At 40.8% G+C, this 26559-nt stretch overlaps 1 protein-coding gene across 1 annotated transcript in view; it reads right to left on the bottom strand.

Moving 5' to 3' along the window:
- Nucleotides 1-24808, bottom strand: part of GATA5 (GATA binding protein 5) — a 79544-nt gene extending 54736 nt beyond the window's left edge. The window contains exons 1-2 of the mRNA XM_033914982.1: nucleotides 24559-24808; nucleotides 22393-23072 (exon numbers count right to left, since the gene is read on the bottom strand). Of these exons, the coding sequence (XP_033770873.1) occupies nucleotides 22393-22918 (526 nt within the window). The 5' untranslated portion in view covers nucleotides 22919-23072; nucleotides 24559-24808. The remainder of the gene's footprint in view (nucleotides 1-22392; nucleotides 23073-24558) is intronic.
- Nucleotides 24809-26559: the final 1751 nt, after the last annotated feature.

Genomic DNA, 26559 nt, shown 5'->3' with positions numbered 1-26559 from the left:
GCGGATGGGCAGACTAGATAAACAATTTGGCCTTTATCTGCCATCATGTTTCTATTTTTCTGTCTTATTGGCAGGTATAAACAACTGCACCATCTTATTGGTGAAAGCTAGAAGGATGCTAGGGTGCATAGGGAGAGGTATGATCAGTAGGAAAAATTGTTGCCCCTTTATAAGACACTGGTGAGACCTCATTTAGAATATTGTATACAATTCTGGAGATCGCACCTTCAAAAAGATATAAAAAGGATGGAGTCGGTCCAGAGGAAGGCTACTAAAATGGTGTGTGGTTTTCGTCATAAGGCGTATGGGGACAGACTTAAAGATCTCAATCTGTATACTTTGGAGGAAAGGCAGGAGAGGGGAGATATGATAGAGACATTTAAATACCTGTGTGATGTAAATGCACATGAGTCGAGTCTCTTTCATATGAAAGGAAGCTTTGGAATGAGAGGGCATAGGATGAAGTTAAGAGGTGATAGGCTCAGGAGTAATCTAAGGAAATATTTTTTTACAGAAAGGGTGGTAGATGCGTGGAACAGTCTCCCGGTAGAGATAGTGGAGACAGAGACTGTGTCTGAATTCAAGAAAGCCTGAGATAGGCACGTGGGATCTCTTGGAGAGAGAAAGAGATAATGGTTACTGCGGATGGGCAGACTGGGTGGGCCATTTGGCCTTTATCTGCTATCATATTTCTATGTTTCTGTTTTTATTAACACTTGGCTCAGTGAAGACCTCCTCATTACTGCTAAGGCTCAGCTCCAAAGTATAGATCCTGATTATTCCCCAGCTTTTTCTTACCTCAAACTGGCATTCTCTGCAATTAGCCCTTGCTAACATATAAAAAGTGCTATATTAACTGTTAACCTGGCACCACAGCAATTGTTAGCAAGCACATTAAACAGCTAATACAGCTTAGTAAACAAGGACATAGATCAGGGGTGGGCAACTCCAGTCCTCAAGGGCCGGAATCCAGTCGGGTTTTCAGGATTTCCCCAATGAATATGCATTGAAAGCAGTGCATGCAAATAGATCTCATGCATATTCATTGGGGAAATCCTGAAAACCCGACTGGATTCCGGCCCTCGAGGACCAGAGTTGCCCACCCCTGACATAGATGTTCAAAAGCTCGGGAAAATTTGGTCAGACTGGTTTTAATAAATTGGGCCTTGATTCTGACTAGAAATTAGGCTTGCTTTTCTGAAGTAGGCTGTGAAAACTGTAAGGCTATTGACAGATATTCTGCATGCTGTTTTGGATTCTTTAATTTGTAACTTTTCAGTTTGCATTTTGTATTTCTTATCTTTTCATTGCTTATTTTTCTTAAATATTTTTAGGGTTATATTTTGATTAAACTTTTAAATGTGATATTAAATATGCTTATTTATTTCTCACCACAGCTAATTGTGACTCTGGGCAATTAAGGAGGGAGGGGTAAGTAATTTGTCCAGCGCTACAAGGAGCTGCAGTGAGGAAAAATAACATACATTTAATCATGTAATTTATCACGATTAAAATTTTAATTGAAATGCAAACCATTCCTTCACAGATTTTAACCTGCAGGGCTGTGGCTGCAATGTTGCTATGACTAATTATAGTCCCAGCTTTCTTTAAATAATACAGCAATTATGCATTATACCATTAATCTGTCACTAACCCCGTCTTCTGCGAAACCGCACTAGCGTTTTTTAGTGCAGTGAGCCACACTGAATGGCTTGCGTTGCTCCCGCCGCTCATTGAGTTCCTGTGCGCATCGGGAGCAGTACGGGCCATTTACCAGAGCTCTCTGTACTAAAAACCGCTAGCGCGGTTTCATAGAAGAAGGGGTAAATTTAGCTGAGTGTAATTGTTACAGCATGTTTAAAATGACATTGTAGCATAGAATTTTGACATTAGAAATGCAACGCAATCAAACTCACGCATGGCACACTCTGGTCTTGGCAATGTAGAAATATACGACAAACCCACAGAGGAGATAACCGGAAAGAAGGGGAGGTAAAAAGCAAAACTAGCTTTTCACAATACAGGTGCACTGGTATTTTTTTTTTAAGTCCTAACACAAAAAACATATTTATTAATAACACTCAAAGGAAAAGAGAACCAGAAATAAGAACGAAGGAGTAGAAATAAACAAAGAACTCGCTACCCTTTTTACAAAAGCGTAACCCAGTTTTTAGAAACATAGAAACATAGAAATTGACGGCAGAAAAGGGCCATAGCCCATCGAGTCTGCCCATACCAATGACCCACTCCCTGATTCTTACTCTCCTAGAGATCCCACATGAATATCCCATTTTCTCTTGAAATCTAGCACGCTGCTGGCCTCAATCACCCGCTGAGGCAGCTCGTTCCAATGATCGACCACCCTTTCGGTGAAGAAGTACTTCCTAGCATCACCCTGAAATTTCCCTCCCCTGATTTTCAGCGAGTGTCCTCTGGTTACCGAGGGCCCTGTAAGACTGAAGATATCATCTTTCACCTCTATACGTCCAGTAATATACTTAAAGGTCTCAATCATGTCCCCTCTCTCTCTTCGCTCATCCAGTGAGTACATCCGCAGTTTTTTTAACCTTTCTTCATACGTGAGATCCCTGAGCCCCAAGACCATCCTGGTAGCCATTCGCTGAACCGACTCAATTCTCAATACATCTTTTTGGTAGTGTGGTCTCCAGAATTGAACACAATACTCGAGATGAGGTCTCACCATGGATCTGTACAGCGGCATTATGACTTCAGGTTTTCTGCTAACAAAGCCCCTACGGATACAGCCTATCATTTGTCTTGCCTTGGACGAAGCCTTCTCTACTTGATTGGCAGCCTTCATGTCGTCGCTAATGATCACTCCTAAATCACGTTCCACCGTGGTCCTGGACAAGGTTTCACCATTTAGTGTGTAAGTTCTGTGTGGATTTTTTTTGCCTAGGTGCATTACTTTACATTTTTTAGCATTGAAGCCTAGCTGCCAAGTTGATGACCACTGTTCAAGCTGTTTAAGGTCCTGCGTCATAAAGTCAGGTACTCTGCTTTTGCCAACTATGTTGCATAGTTTGGCATCGTCGGCAAACAGTGATACTTTTCCTCTAAGTCCTAGGGTCAAATCTCCTATGAATAAATTGAATAGAATCGGCCCTAAGACGGAGCCCTGAGGTACTCCACTCATCACTGCTGACATTTTGGAGGGGGTACCGTTTACCATCACCCTTTGAAGCCTACCATCTAGCCAATCCCTTACCCATGTAGTGAATGTATCCCCTAATCCCATCGATTTTAGTTTGTTCAACAGCCTGCGGTGTGGGACGCTATCAAAAGCTTTGCTGAAATCCAAATATATCACGTCAAGGGACTCTCCGGCATCCAAATGACTGGTCACCCAATCAAAGAAGTCAATCAGATTAGATTGGCAGGACCTTCCCCTGGTAAATCCGTGTTGATGTGGATCACGTAAATTTTCTTCGTCTAGAATTTTGTCAAGTTCCTGTTTGATCAGTGTTTCCATGAGTTTGCACACTATGGATGTAAGACTCACCGGTCTATAATTTCCTGTCTCTGTTCCGCAGCCCTTTTTGTGGAGTGGAATTACGTTTAGTGCCAGCCATGGCGGTAACAGCTCCTACGCTCATAGGAATTCTATGAGCGTCGGAGCTGTTACTGCCACGGCCAGCGCTAAAAATGCTAGCGCGGCTTTTTAACAGAGGGGTTTGATATTTCCTTCTAGCAAAGCTACACAAACTATTGTAGGACATCCTAGATTTTTTTTCAGGCAAGTGAACCAATCTAGAATATTTTACAACTGGCTGCACCATTCAGCTAATAATGTACTAAACAAGTTAACAGTAATGCAAGTATGAATGCATATTAATGACATTGGAACCTTTTTACTAAAGCCACGTCAAGAGTGGCCTTAGCACACCCTTAGCGCGGGTCTTTGCTGCACACCAAAGGCCACTTTCTCCATGGCCAGAAAAAGGCTTGTTATCCCATTTTCTTAATTAATGGCTACGTGCTATGTTTGGGGCCCCTTTTACAAAGCCATGGAAGCAATACTGCAGTGGTAAATGCACCGAAGCACATTCAATTCCTAAGGGCTTCAGTGCATTTACTGCGGCAGCATTGCTAACACGGCTTTGTAAAAGGAGCCCTTTGTCACTAGCGTGTGCCCATTAAAAAAAGCATTACTGCATGAGCCTCTACCGCCACCTATTGTGTAGGCAGTAAGGGCCCTTGCACTAACCCCATGCTAATCAATTAGCACATGGCAATGCCTCATTCACTGACTGATATGTGCTGTCATGCCTCCACCCTTAACACATCCTCTTCCCAGAAAATTAAAAATATTTTTTTAGTGTACAGTGTGCGCACACAGCTTGACCATTTTACCATGGGATGCCAGTGCATGTTCCATAGTAAGCTTTTTAATGCGTGCTAAGGGCCATATTCTATAAATGGTGCCTTAACTTAGGCCCCCAGCCGTCCTTCTTAATCATGGCCCCAGTTCTGAAAACCAACAAAATAGAACTGGAGTCCTATTCCGTTATTCCTAGCTGAACACTCTAATATTTTCAAAGTAAATGCTTCGGACCCCCGGGACACTCAGTCAAGAGCATCGAGGAGGTGCCGAGAGGCAGGGGCTGGAACATGCAGTAGCTCGCCTCGCCATGGACCGCCAGCTTTTTTAGTAGACATAGTTTTTAGTAGACAAAGTTTAACTTAGGCACCATAGACACCCTACCAGCACCTAAGTTAAGAGGGAAATGCCTCTGGAGATGCCTACCAATACCTAACACTACTATAGGCGTGGCTAATGCTGGAAGAGGCATTAGGCCCCAGTAAGCGCCTCCATGGCCATGATTCATGTCAAAGGTAGGCCCTGGAAATGTAGGCTTGAAAATCCTGGCCTACATTTCTGGCGCCTACCGTTGCGTGATTGACATGTGACTGGCGGCCACTTTTATGGCAGCTACCGACAACGGCGTCATTTAGAGAATCTGGGCCTAAGTGCGCATCCATGCATACTACAGTTTAGTAAAAAGGACCCCATTGTTAATACATGTAAACGTGCAGATGTTTGTGTTAAGGCAAAAATCTATGCTGATGAGGTAACGAGATGCAAAAGTATGCAAAATATCTCATGACCTGTTAGAGTGGTGAAAAAGTGCTTGCAAAGTACAAAGCAGATGCAGTAATGCAAACCTGAACATCTCTTAGGGGTGCAGCTATGTTTTTCCATCACCTAACACATTAACGAGTCTGTGGTAATTCATCTCATTTGCATCTCATGAACCTTAGTCATCCAAACATCAAACACCATGTTTTTGTCCACTAACAGATTATATCATTGGCCCTTTCACTGATATCAGAGGTCAGTTTTCATGTTTTCTCTAATACTTCTGCAAGAGTACCTCTTGAAGGAGTGCATCATTAAGGTGATGTATTACATTTGAATCATTAACCAATGGTAACCATACTCTTTGGGGCGGTTCATAGACAACCCCGCGAAAGACAAAGGTGCGCGCCGACAACTGAGCACAAAACGGAGGCGCGCACCGAAGAAAATTACAGTTTTTAGGGGCTCCGACGGGGGTTTTTGTTGGGGAGCCCACCCAGTTTACTTAATAGAGATCGCGCCGGCATTGTGGGGGGTTTGGGGGGTTGTAACCCTCCACATTTTACTGTAAACTTAACTTTTTCCCTAAAAACAGGGAAAAAGTTAAGTTTTCAGTAAAATGTGAGGGGTTAAAACCCCCCAAACCCCCCACAACGCGGCGCGATCTCTATTAAATAAAGTGTGGAGGGGGTTCCCCCCCCCCGTCGGAGCCCTAAAAACAGTAATTTTGTGCGGCGCACGCCTCCGCGCTGCGCTCAATTGTCTGCGCGCGCTTTTGACCTGACACCCTTTGGGGCAGGTGACCTTCAAGAAAAGAGCTGAAATGTATTCACTTGGAGATCATTCTAAACTAAAACTAAACTAAAACTAAACTAAAACTTAGCTTTATATTCCAGGTCTTCAGCCAGAAAGGAGCTCGACTCGGTTAACAGTAACTAAAAAAATCCTTAAAAAAATAACAATCAGAAAATATTAACATGACTAGTTTCCAAGTGTTTGGCAAATAAAATAATTTTTAAAGATTTACAAAAAAGTTGAAAAGGACCAGGACCCCTTAAAATAAGAGGAAGTTCATTCCATAGTTGAGAAAATGTGAAAACCAAGGATTGACTGAAATTCTTGACTCCTTTGATTCCTTTCACTGAAGAAAGTAAAGGTTAGGTGCATCAAAAGGTTGCTTTTTGTGTTGGGAGATATTTGCCTTGACCTACAGTTCAGGCTTTAAAGGAAACCAAACCTTTCTTCTCACATTAGGACAGGGGTGTCCAATGTCGGTCCTCGAGGGCCACAGTCCAGTCGGATTTTCAGGATTTCCCCAATGAATATACATGAGGTCTATTTGCATGCACTGCTTTCATTGTATGCTAATAGATCTCATGCATATTCATTGGGGAAATCCTGAAAACCCGACTGGATTGCGGCCCTCGAGGACCGACATTGGACACCCCTGCATTAGGAGAAACCCATGCTCTACAAAACAGACATGTTTTTGATTTCCAATAGCAAATGCTTTGCAAAAGACCTATGATTTGATCTAAATACTTTCTAGGCACAGATGAAGCCCAAGTCTGTTCAGATTGTCCGGGAAGGAAAAAGAACATCCAGGTCAGGACATTCATAGTTTGCAGTGTGTTGTACAAATGGTTCATTGAATGCAGAGGCTGCAGGGGGGGGAAAATTGAGGGGCAGCATGTACGGCAGAAAATAAAAGTGGCATCACTCGAGGCTTCCACATATAAACGCCAGCACAGGTGTTTCAAGTTTCAAGTTTATTATGGTATTTGATATAATCGCAGTATCCAAATCCAATGCGATTTAAGAAATTAAAAGTAGGTAAAATTAAAATTTTTTTTCAACAAACAGGGGATAAAAGACAATTATGACATAAAAACACTAAAGAAAATGAGGGAAGAAAGAAAAAAAAAAAGGATTAAATACAATATAAAAATAAATGAAAGGGTGGGTAAGTATAAGAGTACCATCTTAATCTCTACTTAAACAGTGTTCCTGGTCCAGATAAGTTCAAAGAAAGAAGTAATGTAATTAAGAAAGATCAATTAAAGGCATCCCTGAACAGCCAGCTTTTTAATAAGCCTTTGAATTTAGTAAGTAATTTTTCTTCTCTTATATTGAGAGGAAGAGAGTTCCAAATTTGGGGAGCTGTGACTGAAAAGTAAATGATTTTTAGTGAGGGAGTTACCAGCAAGGATTTTTCTTCTGATCTGAGAGATTTTACGGGCGTGTATGGTATTAAAAATCTTTCTAAAAATACTGGAGCTTTATTTACTAATATCTTATGTGTCAGTAAAGCTATTTTATAAGTAATTCTGTGGTTTACCGGTAGCCAATGATTTTCCTTCAACAGTGGGGTTACATGGTCAAATTTTTTCCTGTTCGTGATCATTTTTATTGTGGTGTTTTGGAGAATTTGTAATCTACGCGTTTCTTTTAAGTTAATCCCTTTGTAAAGAGTGTTACAGTAGTCGATTTTAGAGATGACCAAAGAATGTATTAATATATTTAATGACGGTTTATCGAGGAATGCAGAAAGAGATCTAATTAATCTTAGCCTGTAGAAATATGTTCTTACCAAGGTGGCAAAGTCTGCAACCTGCATGTGTAATGCAGGCAGTTACTCATTTAAGTAGTAGATTCTTGTGGTGAACTGGTTCTAGAATAGGGAAAGGAGTGGAATGGGGAGGGGGGGTTGTGGAGGGTTGGATAGGGGAATTCGATAGGAGGGGTGTTTTATATTAAAAAACGGAGGCAGCTGATTCAAGGAACTTGAGGGTGGCATTGTGCTGGCTTGTATTCCATGCCCTTCCTAGCGGACAATGAAGAGTAGATCCGCTGAGTGAGGGGTAGGGACAGATGGTTTTGGCCAAGTCTTGCAAAGTCCTTTAAGGCCCCTCTTACAAAAGTGCAGTAACACGTCCCGGCATGGCAAATGTGACGCAGCCCATCAGAATTCAATGGGCTTCATCAAATTTGCTTCATGGGACTCACTACTCTTTGTAAAAGGGTTGCTCGGTTTTTTAATATGTTTCTTAGATGAATCATTGTGTTTTTGCACTTGTTTTGACTGTTTCCGACTTTAATTAAAAAAAATTTTCAAGCAGACAAAAAAAGTAGTGGATTTTACAAAACTATGTGCTCAATCTCCAAACATTTTTGGATTTTTTGGCTGATTTTAAATACCAGAAATGTAAGCACAATTATGCCCCCCCCTCCTGCCCCCAAACCATTCCTGATCCAAGGAGGCAATTAAGATTTAATGCTAAAAAATGCAAGGCCGTGCACTTGGGTTGCAAAAATCCAGGAGAATGGTATAGTATAGGAAATGAAGTATTTCTGTGTACGGAAGAAGAGCGGGATTTGGGGCGATTATGTCTGATGATATCAGGGTGACAAAACAGGTAGAAAAGGCAAGGAAGATGCGTGGGTGCATAAGGAGAAGAATGGCCAGCAGGAAAAGGGAGGTGATAATACCGTTGTATAAGTCTCTGGTGAGGCCCCATTTAGAATACTGTGTACAATTTTAGAGACCTCACCTTCAAAAAGATATAAATAGGATAGAGTTGGTCCAGAGGGCTGCTACAAAATTAATTAGTAATCTTTGTCATAAATCGTATGTGGACAGACTTAGAGACCTTAATATGTGCATTCGGAAAGAAAGACGGGAGAGAGGTCATATGATAGAGGCGTTTAAATATCTCTGTGGCGTTAATGTACAGGAGGTGAGTGTTTTTCAAAGGAAGGAAAACTCGGGAAGGAGAGGACATAGGATGATGTTAAGATGAGACAGGCTCAAGAATAATTGAAGGAAATACTTCTTTACCGAAAGGGTGGTAGATGCTTGGAATAATCTCCAGGTAGAGGTGGTGGAGACGAAGACTATATCTAAATTTAAGATAGCGTGGGATAAGCATGTGGGATCTCTTAGGGAGAAGAGGAGATAGTGGATGCTGTGGATAGGCAGACAGGATGGTCCATTCGGCCTCTATTTGCCGTCATGTTTCTATGCTTCTTACACTAATTTAATGGGCATATTATGTATATAAATGTTTACAATACGAGCATAAATGCATGTAAATATGCACTTACACATTTATGTTAGCATGCTGCCTGAGCATATTCTGTACTAAAGAGCGTAACTTTCATAGTGCATAAACACAAGAGGGTGAACTATGGGTGTGATCTAAACTTTTTGAATACTTGGGGCTACCAGATTTGGGTCGGATAAAACCCGGACATGTGGCCTGCCCTGTTCCATCCCAGTCCTGCCCCATTATACCCGTCATGCCCCATTACGCTCCTCCCAAACTTCTCCTCTTTCCTCCTGCTTGGGGCTGTGCCCGGAGGGCCTCCAAGCATACACAGATGTGATGCAGTGACATCACATGCATGCATCACACCCGCAATGCTCAGAGCCCCTCCAGACGTGGCCCCGAGCTTGAAAACCTAGACGAACGGCTGATTTTCAAGAATTCGTCCGGACAGCCAGACAGTCCTCTGAAAAGAGGACGTGCTCGGGTAAATCCGAATGTCTGGTAACCCTATGAATACTGTAAGTTACACATATTTATTTATTGAAAACATTTAAATCCTGCATATCCAACAATCTATGCGGGTTACAAAAAACACACATAAGCGTAACATTTTTTTTTGAAAACCCTGACATCCAAAACTGACATGTCACACTTAAGCATCTTCAAAAACAATCAACTTATATAACCCGAAGAAGAAAATAAACCAACTAATCTACAATATATACAAAATCATTCTTCAAATAATAAAAATAAAATATAACAATCGTTGCTATTCCCATCACAAAGTTTGGAATGCCTTCTGGAAAAGGTAAGCCTTCACATACTTACGAAAAAGTAAGAAAGAAGAAATCTGATGAACAGCATCGGGGAGCGCGCTCCACAATTGAGGGTCTGCCACTTAGGCACTAACACATCAGCCGGTGGAAGCGATTGTGCTTAAATGTTAGATGTATTAACACCCTATTAACACTGGTATTTTATAAAAGAATGTAGACACCTATGTTCCAATCAGGGGTCCTCAAATCCAGTCCTCAAGGTCAACGTCCCAGCCTGGTTTTCAGGATTTCCACAATAAATATGTATGAGATCTATTTGCATGCGATAGAATCAATATTTTTTTTTATTTTATTTATTCAATTTTTCTATACCATTCTCCCAGGGGAGTTCAGAACGGTTTACATGAATTTATTCAGGTACTCAAGCATTTTTCCCTGTCTGTCCCGGCGGGCTCACAATCTACCTAATGTACCTGGGGCAATGGGGGGATTAAGTGACTTGCCCAGGGTCACAAGGAGCAGCGTGGGTTTGAACCCACAATCCCAGGGTACTGAGGCTGTAGCTTTAACCACTGTGCCACACACTCCCCTGACAAATAGATATCATACATATTCATTGTAGAATTTCTGAAAACCAGGCTGGGTTGTGGACATCAAACACTGGATTTGAGGATCCCTTTATAGATTCTGACTGCCTAAGTGCAGGTGTACTGTTATAGAGCTGCCCTCCACATGAGCAGTTGGATAACACTTGTGTGTGTCTGGAAGCAGCAAATACTAGGGCTGTGTATCGATTTACATTTTTATTCTCATGATTAATTGTGATTAACCACATAAAGCATCCCCTCACATTTCCTCCTATATAGTACAATATATACATAACACATAAATTCTCAAAAATGACACAATTCAATTCAATTATCCTATAGAAAGGTGGCATATCAAATAATATTACCCCCGTTACTAATCTAAAAATAAAATCTTACCTTTGTTGTCTGGTGATTTTATCTTTCTAACCATCTCATTCTGCATCTCTGGTTCTGCTTTCCTGTGCTCTATCTATTCACTCTTTCTTTTTTCTTTTTTTTCTCCTCTTTACTTATATCTATCTTTCATGATCAATTTTTCTTCCTCCTTTTCAAATGTGTCTAGTTTCCATCCCTTTTTTTCCTCTTCCCTGCCATCCATAGGCACCGTCACTCCCTGCCCTTCCTTTCATTTCTCCTCTATGGGTACCCCTCTCTTCCCTTCCCTCTCTCTCCCTACCACTGTGCTCACCATTTCTCTCCTTCCCTCCTCTATCCCCAAACCCCTTGGTTTTTTGATCCATGTTTTCAGAATCTAGCCCTCTCAAACGTCACCCTACTCCCTCTGGCTGCACCTCTTTCTTGCAGAAAATCTTCCTGTGATCCTGCACTCTTCCTCCCTCCCTCCCTCTCTGCCCCAGTAGTCAGGTTATCTCTTTCTCTCCTCCCTCCATGGTCGGGTCATCTCTTTCTTTTCTTCCTTTCTCCCTTCCTGCCCTGTGGTCGGGTCATCTCTTTTTCTCCTCCCTCCATTCCTGGCCCCATGGTTGGGTCATCTCTTTCTCTCCTCCCTGCCCCCGTGGTCGGGTCATCTCTTCCCTGCCCTTGTGGTTGGGCCATAAGAACATAAGAATTGCCGCTGCTGGGTCAGACCAGTGGTCCATCGTGCCCAGCAGTCTGCTCATGCGGTGGCCCTTAGGTAAAAGACCAGTGCCCTAACTGAGACTAGCCTTTCTCTCCTCCCTTCCTCCCTGCTCCTGTGGTCAGGTCATCTCTTTCTCTCCTCCCTCCCTCTAACATTTCATAGCCTGCTGGCAGTGTTAGCAATTAAAGTAGAGCACTACCAGCAGGCTAGCTGGCTCCTCAGCCTCTCACAGTCTCTTCAGTCCCTGCTACACCGGAACAGGAAGTTACATCATCTGTTCAGGTGTAGCAATGACTGAAGAGACTGAGAAACTGGAACCAGCTAGCCTGCTGTCAATGCTCTCTGCTTTAATCACTAACACTGCCAGCAGGCTATGAAAGGTTAGAGGGAGGGGACTGTGGTGGGCAGCAACAGTGGCAGTGGCAACTCTCAAATGGGAGGAAGCAGCATAGCAGCATCCGTGACAGCTCTTACAGGGAAGAGCAGTCAGTAGTGACAGCTCTCCAGGAAAGTAGCAACTTTACAGGAGTGGGCAGCGGCATCAGTGGCATTTTCTGGCAGCGGTGACGATGATGAGAAACAATGGTGGCAAATGGCTGAACCTCCTCAAACGTTCCAACCAAGTCCTCCGATATCATTTCCATTGGACGCACACTGGAAATAATATGAAAGGAAGGCAGGCCACGACTATCCATTGAGAATCCTAGGCACTAAGGTAGTCCAGACCGTGTTGGACTGTGTTAATGCATCAAAATTTTTAACACTTGTTAAACAATTAATGCATTAGTCACATTATTAGCATGTTAATTGTTCAGCCCTAACAAATACACATATACTTTTCAGGTCTAGAACCAGCTCCCTTAAAAATCTATGCATACTAAGGGGTATATTTACTAAGGCCTAGATTCACTAAGCTCACGGATCCGATCCATAAGCGATCCGATCTGATCCGTGGCCGGGGGGCTGATTCACAAAGTGTCCTCATGCAAATTATTGCAATCAGAGGCACGCCCCAAATCAACCACATGGATCGCTGAAGAGCCATTCTGACGCATGCAAAGACCATCTTCTTTGTCTGTAGATGGTCTGCGCATGTGTTTTCTCTCTGGGCTTTTTTTTTTTCTGCCATCTAGCTTGTTTAGTGCAATTTTTTAAAAACTTTTTTTACTTGCTGTGGTTTTAACCCGCGGGTTTAAAGCAGGGCTGCACTGCAGCGTGTTCTGGAACCTAACAGAACATGCCATAGTGTAGCCATGCTTTAACCCGTGGGTTAAAACCACAGAGCTGGGGCGGCAAGAGGAGAGTCGGGGCAGAGATCAGGGCGGCAAGAGCCGGAGAGTCGGGGCAGAGAGCAGGGTTGCAAGAGTTGGAGAGTTGGGGCAGAGAGCAGGGTTTTTGCACAAGCCACTGGTCCTCAGTAGTCGCTTGTTTTTGGATTAGCCAACCCAGTCGTTGTGCCTGAAAATGTTTAGTGAATCGCTGCCGGCTACATTTGCTTGACATTTCCTCTCATTTGCATGCACGGATTGGATCGAATTAGAGGTTGATTGGCACTAAGGTTAGTGAATTGGGTCGGAAGAAAATCGGGTTGGTATATGATCGCAAACACGATCAGTGGGCTTAGTGAATCTAGCCCTAAGGGTGTTAAGCCCTAATGCACACTTAGGCCCAGAGTCTATAAACGGCGCCTGGAGTTAGGCACCTAGATTGGTGTGCCTAGTTGATCTAGGCACCTAACTTAATGAATCAATTTAGCTTAATTGGCACCATTAATTGAACAATGTCATTAAAAAACAATTTTAAAAATTTACAAAAAATAATTAGCTGGTAGGCGCCTGACTTGGTAGGTGTCTACCACTTTGAAGTAGGCGTCTAGTCCAAAGCGGATTGTGGGAGAATTTGGGGTGCGGTTTGACTTAAGCACTCTCATGTAAACCAAGAAAACTATGGCGTATAGTGGAGTACGCCTAAGGTTTCAATGCCTACTTGTGTATAAGACTGCTTAGTGGAAGATTGACAGTTGCGCTCAACGGTGCCTAGAAGTTAGGCATCATTTATAGAATCAAGGCCTTGGTGCACATGAAAACACTGACCACAAAATGTATATCCCGCTTAGGAAAACTAGGAACATCCCTCCCCTTTAGAACCACAGAACTCTGGAACAACCTCACATCCCCGCTCAGAATTTCAAGCTCCCTCCAATCCTTCCACAAACACCTGAAAACTTGGCTCTTTTCAAAAATCTAACACCTCCCGCTCTCTGGTACCCTGTCCCTTTTTATCTTCCTAGCTTCTTTCCTATAACCCTTCATTGTAGCTCCTTTTCAACCTAACCCTGTAAACCGTGCCGAGCTCTACGCTTGTGGAGATGGTGCGGTATACAAACCTAAGGTTTAGTTTAGTTTAGTTTAGGGGTGGAGAATGGGTGTGGATGCACTATCAAGCCAGTGTGTTCTAATTACTAGCACGCTAAAAGGTTTGCGTGTCTATCCCCCGTCAATCTTTTTCAGGTTACATGCATTAAGGCCAACATTAACACACAACCTGAAATACTGAAATGCCCTATTTCTTATATGTACTAGAAATGAACTTAGTACGCGGGGAAAGTCCAGCATTAGCACATGCTAAGTCCATTTATTAGCGCACTACTATAGACATATCCCTACATATGAACGGTGTCTAAACCTTAATCGACCCATCTATATGTTATGTTTCTGAAAAAGTACAGAATGGGTTCTGTGATCCATTTCCCCTTTGTTAAATCTGACATATGTTCAGTAGCACAGGAAAAGTGTCAGAAACCTTTCATGAACAAGAGTCAAATAGTTTCCCATCTTTTTATGTCTAAATTTGACTTCTAAGCTGCAGATAACTGTGTAGGAACTACTTATCCTAAACAGAAGAAACATTTTCTCAACCATTAATGCCAGCTTTTACAGAGGTTTTTATCATGGGACGGCGAGGTGAAAGCTCCAACGTTCATAGAATTCCTAAGAGTGTCAGAGCATTTACCTCACTGGCCCGTGGTAGAAACCTCTACCATGACTTTGTAAAAGGATCCCTAAATGAGCTCCACTTCTAAAATTAACTTTCTCACTTGTAATAGACACAGAGAGAATTTTAGACATCTTCCACTTTGGTGAACAATCAGAGATGTTACCATTTCTTTTACCTGAAAGCAATGACACCATTGTTTCAGGGTCAAAATAAAGACAAGCACGTCATTTGCCTGTAAGAAGCCTTTATATTCCCAAATGTGATGTCATCATCTTTTTTTCTCCATAGATGGATGCAGCTAATGTACCCCAACCAATCAGCAGGTTAAATAGGAATGGTCACAGACACCAGGCAGCCTCTACTGGCACCTCTTTCAAAAAAAGAGTAGATAAAGGGTTATATTATCTGCCATAACTTGTGGATTTCAATTTAAGGGCCCCTTTTACGAAGACATAGGAACTGAATGGGCTGCTTCGCACAAGAATCACTTCTGTGGCTTTGTAAAAGGGGCCCTAAGTATTGACTAGACATATGAAAAATATAAATGACCAAAACTGACCTCTTGTAAAACATATGATATGTGGCATTAATACACCTTATCCAAAACTTTTTCTTCAGGTACAATGGAGGGTGCTTTATGTTGCTTTGGGCACATGCACTCCAGTGAGACAGTCTAGAAGTTCCTTAGAATCTAACAAATAGATATATGCTTCATTTTTATTATGCTTTAATTCCATTAAATTAAACAGCAAACCTATATCACTACTGCTCATGAGTCTTATTTCATCTGAATAAATCAAAGAATGAGCAATTATACTTTTTGGTGAATTCAGTATGCCATATTTATAAAATGGAAAGGGTGCTTGCTATACAACAAGGTAATTATAATAAGTTTAAAAAGATTTGGGGGCCATTGATTATTCTAACGATCAGACATCTTAAACACCTCAGTATTGGAAAAGATAGAGGGAGGGTGGGAGTATGAATGATAAGAATTGATAATTGTTAATTATTAGTATATGGGAGGGAGGGGTGGGATTCTTTTATATTTATGTATTGGAAGATTACAAATAAGATTGTCAAGTGATTAATTAATATATTTCTGATGGATTATTATACACGTTGTAATTTTTGAAAATGAATAAAGATTTAAAAAAAATAAAAGAATGAGCAAGTTTTTGATTTTTTTTTTTTAGATTATCTTCTAAAGCAGTGGTCTCAAATTCGCAGCCCGCCAGGTACTATTTTGAGGCCCTCGGTATGTTTATCATAATCACAAAAGTAAAATAAAACAGTTTCTTGATCATATGTCTCTTTAGCTATAAAGTACAATATTATTATTAAAACTTAGCCAAAAGGAAAGATTTATAAACTATAAAGAGTTTTTTTTTTACCTCATGCAAAACTGTCATTTCTTTAATAAGACATGAACTATTTTTTCTGAGGCTCTCCAAGTACCTACAAATCCAAAATGTGGCCCTGCAAAGGATTTGAGTTTGAGAGCACTGTTCTAAAGGAACAGAAAGCTTACGAGATTGTTACACCCATGTCTGTGTCTGTGTGTGACTGAATGAATGTGTGTTTATGTTTCCCCAATAATTTTTCTGTTTAAGACTTTAATCACACCCAAATTTCAGGATATTTTAGAGGTATATGAGGATTCTGGCAAAGGTGAACTTATTTTTCAAATCCATACATATACACAATCCGTGGATGCATACACATGCCATTTTTGGAGGGCTTGGGGGGACAGTGGTTCAGGGGTGCCTGACGTGGGGAAGGGGGGAGCGATTTTTTTCTTATGCCGCATTTGGCAGGGGTCATCGGGGAGGGCCATCATAGGTGATGTGGGACTTTTTTTCATTTTTCTTTTAAATGGGACAGATATTTTGCATGTGTAACACCTGCAAAATATCTGTGCCACTGGAAGAAAAACAGGCAGACCAGTCAGTTTTTCCGATCGCTAACCCCTGCCCCCCCTTTTTTTGGGAGGAATAGACAAGTGATGTTAGTGTATCAATCACTCGGCTACTTTGCATGGGGTTTTAGCTAATTTGCATGGCCGGATTGGAAAATGGGTGATCAAGGGGGAAAATGCACGGTGAGCTGTTTTGTGCATCGGGTCGGTAAAAGCGATCGTCGCTAAAGATGTGAAAACAGGTTTAGCGAAAATCGCTGACTTTAGTGCATCTAGTAGTTAGTCCTAAAAAGTGGCATCTTTAGCTCCAATTGAAATGGATTGCCTTACTCTAGGAACAAATAGCTTTATAAACATCATCTAGGTAACATGACATCATTTGTACAAAATTCAAATCTGTCCTCTGAAGACTTGGGGCTCCTTTTACAAAGCTGCGCTAGGGCCTTAATGCGCGGAATAGCGTTCTCCTTTTGAGCAGGTGGTAGATTTCCGGCTAGCACGCGCTAATCCGGTGCGATCGTTAAAACCGCTAGCGTGGCTTTGTAAAAGGAGCCCTTGCTGTTTCGTTTTTACAGTTTTCTGTCATAATTTACCTTGAAAAAGGGATTCTAAATAATGTACATGACATCATCTGATCCTCTGTTATCAGCTTCTAAAGATCTGATTTTGTGAATCTGGCAGATTACAACAAAAAAAAGGCTCACCTTTATTACAAAGCTCCTTTTATTGAATCCACCAAGATCCTATGTTTCAAATGCTGAGTTACCATAAGCAATCTGCATTTTGTTTATTTTCCAAGCTTGTATTATTTCTCATTTAGTCTCTGTATGCTCATTTCCAGAATATTGATTTAATCTAAACAAGGCAAATTCCATATCAGAGAAACAAAATATATTTACTTCCTTTGTTTTGGACAAAATTTGTAAGTGATGGGTTAGCTGAATATTTTAGATCTAAATTTTTAGCATCACTTTCAGATGGCATTAATTGCCCCACATTTATGTTCTGTTTCCTAGGGGCAAAAAAAAAAAAAGAAAAAATTATTTAATCTCCACTCTGAACTTGACATATTTCCCAAATAAACTACTATTTCATATAAATGTTTGTATTCAGTTTTAAACATGATTATATTTACTTGGGTCCTGTATCTCTAGCGGACTAGGTCCTTTTAGGCTCTTATGTGGATGATTTACTTTTATGTGGATGGAATTATTTTATGTGGATGATTTTAGTGTACCTTTGGAACTTTGATACTTTCAAATAAAGTCCATTTGGGAACATCGTCACTCCACAGAGTTTTTTTGTTTTTTTTTTTGTTTTCTCTGGATTTTCTTCTTTGTGGATATTTTGGGGTCAATTCCTTTTGTTTTTTTGTATATTTACTTTCTCTGCAATTGTATAAATTCCTTATCCTTAATAGAAAATATCTAAATATCTAGCTTCATAGATGGGAGACTAAGAAAATTATGCCGCATGGTTTGTTGAATGTTCCTAAATTAGAACAGAAATTTCTGAAGTATTATGGAACACCAGAAAAAAAAATTCTGTACTTGGTTATGGCCTCTCTGCATTCTGGCAAAGAATATGCAGATTTCTAAAATGGATTTCTAGTATCAGAGCATTCAGAATCATTACTGTTGTGTCTGTTCTACTGGTTAATGGGTCTGCAAGATTATTTCAAATTTGTCTTGTCTGATTTCATATTTGATTAAAGCTTACCCCAACTATGAACTCTTCTCTCCGCAATCTCTACAATCACATCATTTATTTTCTGAACTGAATTTAGAACAAGTTAGAGGAATTTGAATTCGTTGCGGAAGGAAATCTACCCTCTGGGTCACTCCATGTGTCAAATTCTGAGGATAATGACAACTCTAGCTTTGGAATGACAAGGAACTGACTAGTCCGTTCTTTTTGTGTAATGTCCGTGTGTCTTTCTCAGTTCAGTATAGGCATCTTCCAGCTGTTTATCCTATCTTGTAGTAGATTTCCAACAGAAATCAATACGATTATTCAAAAAAATGAATAAACAAAAATGCTTTGCTACTTATGAAGGTCCTTTTACGGGGTCCTTTTACGAAGGCGTGCTAACCGATTTAGTGCACGCTAACTGATTTACTGCGTGCTAATCAATTTAGCACGTGCTCAATGCCAAGTCACCCATTATATTCCGTGGGCGCCGTAGCATTTAGGGCTCCTTTTATCAAGGCGCGCTACGGGGGTTGGTGCGTCAGACATTTCATCGATGGGCTAACCCCCGCGGCAAGCCTAAAAACGAACGCCTTGTCAATGGAGGTTTAGCGACTAGCGCGGCAGGCGGTTGAACGCGCGGTTTTCCTCGCGTTAACCGCCTACCGCACCTTGATAAAAGGAGCCCTTAATGTACACTAAATTGGTTAGCGCCTCAGTAAAAGAACCCTTTAGTGTACAACAGGGGGATCAATTAGCCTTTGAGTTATACTTTTGAATTGCCATCCATGTGTTTTATCAGCGGCTGCCCTGCAATCCAAAGTTTCTTATCTTTTCAGAGAGTTCTGCTGCGGTATTAGGTTTGGAAATACAGATCGAAGAAGCCCAAAATATAAGATGCCACCTTTTCATTAGACAAACTTAATACATTTTTTAACCAGCTTTCAGGAGCTAACATTTTATAATTTTTTTGTTTTTTTCCATCTCTTGGCCTTTAAGTGGACTAACATGGCAACCAGATGACTGAATTTCAAGAATTAACCTTCAGGGTGCTGAGTTATTTTCCTTGACTCTTTCCTTCCTTCTCCCCCTAACCTTCTTCAGTTTTAAATATTTATCGGTTCGTTGGAATGTATTCACCGCCTTTTTGAAGGAATTCACTCAAGGCGGAATAAATAAAAAAAGCAAAGTAGACAATTACAGCAGTAAAAATAATTACAATACAAAGTATGTCATAGGGCTCCTTTTATCAAGGCGCGCTACGGGGGTTAGCGCGTCAGACATTTCATCACGCGCTAACCCCCGCGGCAAGCCAAAAAACTAACGCCTCGTCAATGGAGGCGTTAGCGACTAGCGCGGCAGGCGGTTGAACGCGCGGTATTCCGCGCGTTAAACCCCTACCGCAGCTTGATAAAGGGAGCCCATAGTGTGCTCCATTACAAAATCAACTCGATATGTGATAAAACATTTCAATAGACAACACAGGATGTAAGCAAAAATGGAACATATCGATAGATAATGCAGAGTAACAGGAGTAATAAAATAAGGCGACTGATTTAAAGAAAGGCACATGAGGTCAACAAAGTGCTCGAAAATGATCTCAGCTACTCAATATACCCCTTGGGAATTCATCAGATACACAAGTTGGGCAATGAGTCAATACACATTTCCAATCACATTTACACCTTTGGATTTTGTAATGCTAAGGTCGTTCTTTAAAGTATTAACAGTTTGTAATAGGAAGGGGGGCCGCTGAAAAGTTCTCAACCCGACCAAGAGAATGATGTGGAGCCCTGAAACTTGCAAGTTGTTCCACACTTTCCTTGACCTTTTTCGGTTCCCAGGAAATGAAACAAAAGGCGTCAAGAAAAGTGTGGAACAGCCCGTAAGTTTCAGGGCTCCACATCATTCTGTTCTTGGCTGGGCTGAGAACTTTTCAGCGGCTCCGCGTAGCCTTCAGAAGAATTTTTAGGAGGGATAAAAATAACCCAAGGCTTCAAGAGAGCAGTTCCTCCAGTGGGTTCTCAAACATTCAGCTGACCAGAGTTAATATATTTTGCCAGTACATTTCAGCTTCAACCACATAGGAAAACTCCTAGGATGCGCAAAACGTTTTCTTTGAGCTTTGCTTTGCTTCAAAAGGGTAAAACACGGATCCTCATGATTTCCTCTTGTGCTGAAGTCTCAGAACAATAGGATTTGAAAGTTATTTTTCCCTGGCAATAGTCGATTTTTTCCCCCCTTGCCTTATGCAGACTCTTTTGTGTAGCAATATACAACTCTCCCCCCCCAAAAAAAAAAAACCAAACCTTGCTATGGAAAATTTAGCCTTTTGCTATTTCTTCTAGGCCCTGGTATAAGCCTAAGAATGGTTAAAAGTGTTATTTGTCTGCTCTTCTCAGCTTTTCAGCAAAACTGATTATCACCAGCTTCTATCATCTGTCACTGTGTCTTTAGTCAATTATTCCAATCTACAAGCTACCTTGTCTAGTAATTGTAGAGTGCAGAAATCCACATTTTAGCTGCAGGAGTTGTACCACTTCCTCTGTTTATTTGTTCATTGGTACTCATCTCTACATTTGGATGTGACATTTTATCTAAATTGGACTTCTTCAGTTTAAAAAAAAAAAAGTCAAGACCGTTTTGCTGTCCGGGTATTATTTTTCTATATCCTATATTTCCTAAAATAAATCCCGGTTTTATAACACTGCCCTTCTGGTTAGTGGGAGAGGCCATCTGCTTTCATTTTTAAACTTGCATATTTATTTAAATTCGACATGCTGCTTATATTGACATGTTTACAATCTCAATATGAACTTTTCTGCACTTTCGTCTGTGCGATATATTTCTTTAATTGGAAGTAGTTTCTTTTAAGGAAATGTTATTGAGTGGCATGGGAGGGAGAACGGAGCTTTACTTTATGTGACCATCTATCTTCCTATATGAAGACACGGGACACCACATATACATGTTTAAAAAAAAACAATAGCTAGACTGAAGAGCACCACAGCAGAAGTGACATCTTTCTTGCAGAACTTCATAAACCTTATTTTGGATTAAGGACCCTGGATATTGGTTTCGACTTGATTTTACTGTCTCTACAAAGATAATTTGACTCCCTGCAGTAAAGATCTCGATGCCACTGTCTTATTAGTCTACTTATACCAGTGGTCTCAAACTCGCGGCCCGGGGGCCACATGCGGCCCGCCAGGTACTATTTTGAGGCCCTCAGTATGTTTATCATAATCACAAAAGTAAAATAAAACAGTTTCTTGATCATATGTTTCTTTAGCTATAAATTACAATATTATTATTAAGACTTAGCTAAAAGGAAAGATTTATAAACTATAAAGAGTTTTACCTCATAAAAAATATTCATTTCTTTAAAAAGGCAGTAACTATTTTTTCTGAGGCCCTCCAAGTACCTACAAATCCAAAATGTGGCCCTGCAAATGGTTTGAGTTTGAGACCACTGACTTATACTGTATCAGGAGTCATTTCTCTAAACCCCACAGAAGAATTTATTGATTTTGTTTTTTCCCCCAGCTGAAAATTGTAACACTACAAACCTCAGGCTATATTTTTTTTAATCAACGGGGTCTGAAAGTTTTCTTTTGGAAAGATTTAAAGGCTTCTGAATTGTGCTATCTACTTCAGAAGGAATTGGTGTATGTTGGGGTGGGGGGGGGGGAAGTGGCCCAAATTTCATTGCTCTATGCCTGACTGAATTTCCCTGTCTCTTTAGAGTTAACAGATTGATGTTATTGGGGAATTGTTTGGGTGAAGCTGAATTAGGAGACCAAGAGTCTGTTTGAATATAAACTAATTTACTACAATAAATTACTTAAAAGGGACCAGGCCATAAATCTGACAGCCAACTTTAAACAAAGTGTGACTCTAGAGGCAACCTACAAAGTGATGCTTGCATAAAGCGGACTCTGAGGTGAAACAGTACCGACTTTTAACCTGTCACAGTTGTTGGGCGGTAAGCATTTTCAGCTCTGATGTTTTCCCCTTAGCCTTTTCTGGGTATAAATACACTTCCGAGCTCCATTAGAGTATTTGGGAGGAAAAAAACACCTCTTCTCTTCTCCCATGATGAATAAAACCCAAAGAGGTAGCCAACCAGCTCACTTTACACTAACAGCAAATAAAATATAAAACAGAAAGTCGAGGAAAAGATAAACCTACCTAAGCCGGGTCTCATGCCTGGAAGCATGGCCTGTCTGCTCTGTAGACTATGAAGAACGCTGCTTTCAAAGGGGCCAGTGCTCCAGGATGAGGGCAGCTCAGGGCTGACATAGGCAGAGTAAGGGCTGGAATAGGACCCGTTGACCGAACGCATTAACGCACTGCCGTACTGCTCTCTGCCAGTGCCACCGATCACCAGGGGACTCTGGTAAGCCGCGTCCCGAGCCGTGCTGCTCGCGATTGGAGGACTGTGAGAGTAGGAGAAACCAGAGGGTGTATGAGGACTGCTGGGATTGAACGCCGAGGCCTCGCTCCCCGTCTGTGCCCATCCCGGATGGCTCCCCAAATGGTGACTCTGATGGGCAGAGTCGCAGCCCTGGAGGTATGGTAAGGTTGGCAGCATGGAGGGCACCCTGCTGGTGGGAACATACACCGGCGAGTTTGCAGAAGAGTGCAGGAAATTCGTGGAGTCATGGGAGTAAGCGGATTGCCCGTGATTTGGGGCTAAGGTTATACTCTGATACATTGTGGTTTCGGCGTTTATAGTCTTCCTTGAGATACTGGAGTTCCCTGTGGTTTGAAGCTCTTTTCGGTTGCAAAGTGTACAGGGTTTGGCTCCAGTTCCGTTCTATGACTGCTGATTCCCTCCAGGGGTTAGAAATAAAGGAAATGATAAACACCTGAATTAAAAAAAAAAGAAAGGGAAACCTTGGAGTCATTAAAAGACCAATAAACTAATAGTTCTGTCTTCCACTAGTAACCCTGCACACATTATTAAAGTTTTACAGCGATTTGCTCAGTGATACCTTTACTGACATCAGCTCAGGTTCCATGCCACAACAGATTTTAACTTTGTAGCTGAATATTCACCCTCTATAACAGTGGTCTCAAACTCGTGGCCTGGGGGCCACATGCGGCCCGCCAGGTACTATTTTGAGGCCCTCAGTATGTTTATCATAATCACAAAAGCAAAATAAAACAGTTTCTTAATCATATGTCTCTTTAGCTATAAATTACAATATTATTATTAAGACTTAGCCAAAAGGAAAGATTTATAAACTATAAAGAGTTTTACCTCATGCAAAATTGTCATTTCTTTAATAAGACGTTAACCTGTTTTTTTCTGAGGCCCTCCAAGTACATACAAATCCAAACTGTGGCCCTGCAAAGGGTTTGAGTTTGAGACCACTGCTCTATATTAAGCATCGACTGGCTAAAGAGAGCCACAAAGATTTCCTCACTGTATATATCTTCCTGGGTGTCTGGAGTCCCTTTGGTTTTGTACTTGTGGACCAGCCATCACTTAATGTTATACCCCAGGGGCAAATTACACAAACTCTGCCTCCAAGTCAATGTTTCTGCCATAAGCAATAAATAGGCAATTAAGCCACTTTTCAGGGCAGTTCTGGTTATATCACAGAGGGTTAATGAAATGCTTGAATGAAATTAATCCCCAGACATCAGTTTCTGAAAGATGTCACTTTAGGCCCAACAATTTATCAAGTTTTCATAACAAAACATTATTATTGTTTTTTTAATCAAACAGTGGAGTCATAAAAAACGTAATTGTCCTTCAACATAAAGTTTTTTTGTTTGTTTTTAATTTCTAATGTGTTACATTACCTTTACATTTTTAAGTCTGGGCCCCAAATGGCACAAAATTAGTTGCAGAAATTTATTCTCGCACACACACACAAAAGTGTGCTTTAGTTGAAAAGCAGAAAATGGGACCTGAACATGGGGGTGTCGATATAATCGAAAAGAAAAATTGAAAATACATTTTTATAAAACCAATATTCTGTACTATAGGGTAAATAAAGAACAATGCGCCAAAGCCCCAGCAGGGGGAAAAAAAAAAAAAGACTCCTCACATATTTCGGGAAAAGATAGACCTGTAAAAACGCTAAAAGGGTATCAGAAAATGAATTATGCCTTCTGTTAGGCATTCGTAGTTTTGTGGTTCCGACCAGAGCTATTTCTGCCCTGAAGTAGCAGGAACAGATAACGTCCCTTTGGTTTATCAAGACAGCACGTAAATCACAGAGCACTATCAGACCCAGCAAAAGTCATATCGTTTTTATCCGAAAACCCAGAAACCCTCCCCGTGTGGGCATTATCTCAAAGATAAGGACAGCTGGCAGATAAGTTTGCAAGAGAAGTACTTACAGGTCTGCAGAGTAGAGGCAAAGCCCGGGAGTGAGGGGCGCTCGCAGAGAGAAAGGAGCTGAATCCTCAGAGAGCTTCAGCTCAACAACCCTCCTGTTCGCGGGATCCTTGGAGCAAAAAGGAGCTTTTTTTTAATGTAGGAGTGGCGGTGGGGGCTGGGGGCTTTTTCCTTAATGGAGTGGAAAGTTTGCGATAGGGCTGGATCCAACTGCTATCTGCCTGGCTTTTTTTTTTTTTGGTTGTTGTTGTTGTTCTTCCTTTCTCGCCTAATCTCTTCCTTGGAGTGGCTCCCTGCAGCCCTGCCTCCGGCTCTTTACAGCGAGGCGAGTGCCTGGTCGGGATCACGTGACCCGCGCCTAGGTAGGAAGCGGTGCGCCCTCGACCCACAGGGAAAACCACTTCACTCCACTGGCAATGAGAAGCGAGTGGACGTCCTAGAGCGGCTTTGCTGCAATATTAGAAAAAAAACGGGGGAGGGTGGATATATATTTTAAATGAATCTCTGATCTCTCCTGAGGGGAGGGGGAGGAGGGTATTTTGGGGGTTTTGATAGACCGTTTCTGAATGTCTAATAAATGCTTAATTTTATGGTTATGACGTTTGTTATAGCGCACTTTTTATAAGTTCTGGGAATTTAATAAAGAATTATAATGATAATTGTCGGGTAGGGTGGGGGGAGGGTAATTCATCTGTTTGTGTCTTGCAAGAATATTTGTGATGTTTAAAGTGTTAAAAAAATAATAATAAAAAAGTGATGTTTAAAGTGTAAAAAAATAAAAACAACAACAAAAAACCGGGAAGAGCCTGGATGTCAAGCATCTTTTGGAAAAAAAAACAACCCTCATTGTTTAAAAAGCAGGGAAAAGACGCATATTTTTTATTATTTGTGCAATATACTACGTATTGCAATTGTGCATATACTTCTGCGTATTTTTAAAGTATGAGATTGCTGTATAGCTGATGATAATAGAGGCAGAAACAAAAATCTTTTCATGACTGCTTCTCCATAGTCATAAATTCATTTCTCTAAACACGCTTGTAAAATTAATTTGTTGGTGATGAATTCCAGTGTTATGGTTATTTACCACTAGTTCTGAGTTCAAATGTGGATTTAATGGAGCCGTATCTTTATTGAGAACTTGCCTGCAATCCACCAATTCACCCTAACCAAGACGAAACTTTAAAATAAGAATTTCAACCACCACTGCAAACCTATTTTTGGCAATCATTTATAAATTAGTTTTATTTAAAGTATCACATGATAGATAAGGGGGGAGGGGGAATATAAGAGAATATCATATGTATCGTTGTTGATAATTAAGTGTTATATTTGTGGTTATTTGTTAGGATATATTATCACACTTATTATAAGTTTAAAAATGAATAAAGAATTATAAATAAATAAAGTATCACATGGAATAGATATTTTTCTCAAATTTAATGATATTTTATGATATAATGAATCTTTATTTTTGGGGGGAGTTGTGTAGACCTGAAATCACTTACAAATTCAGATGTGTAAAAATATTAAATAAAATTGTCTTTTGAGAACAGGAATTACCATACTTACAACAATCTTTCTGAGAAACGGAGTAAATACAGTACGTTTAAGGCACATGAAAGTTAGATATGCTAATAAATCATCAAGACTGACTAGTATACCTGTTCAAAGTTATATTTATTTGAAATGCAAAATTGTTGTTCCTGATTGCTGACGTAATCCTGTGGTTGAAGAAACATTAAAGGAGAAACCCAATCCTGACACCCTGAAGCTGAAGGTGAAGGGCGAGTTCGGAGATTCAGGGAACAGGCATTCTTATTTCTAGGAGAATGGTGTGGAATTTTCATGCGACAGATATAACTAAATGTGGGTGTATATGTAGACATTGAATCCTTACTAAGTTCAAGTTTATTAGGATTTTATATACCGCCTATCTAAGTTTTACAATCAGGTACTCAAGCATTTTCCCTATCTGTCCCGGTGGGCTCACAATCTATCTA

The sequence above is a fragment of the Geotrypetes seraphini genome, chromosome 11 (genome assembly GCF_902459505.1).
Source record: "Geotrypetes seraphini chromosome 11, aGeoSer1.1, whole genome shotgun sequence".
Taxonomy (NCBI): domain Eukaryota; kingdom Metazoa; phylum Chordata; class Amphibia; order Gymnophiona; family Dermophiidae; genus Geotrypetes; species Geotrypetes seraphini.
The sequence above is the reverse complement of the archived record's forward strand: the minus strand, read 5'-3'. Positions and strand labels throughout refer to the sequence as shown.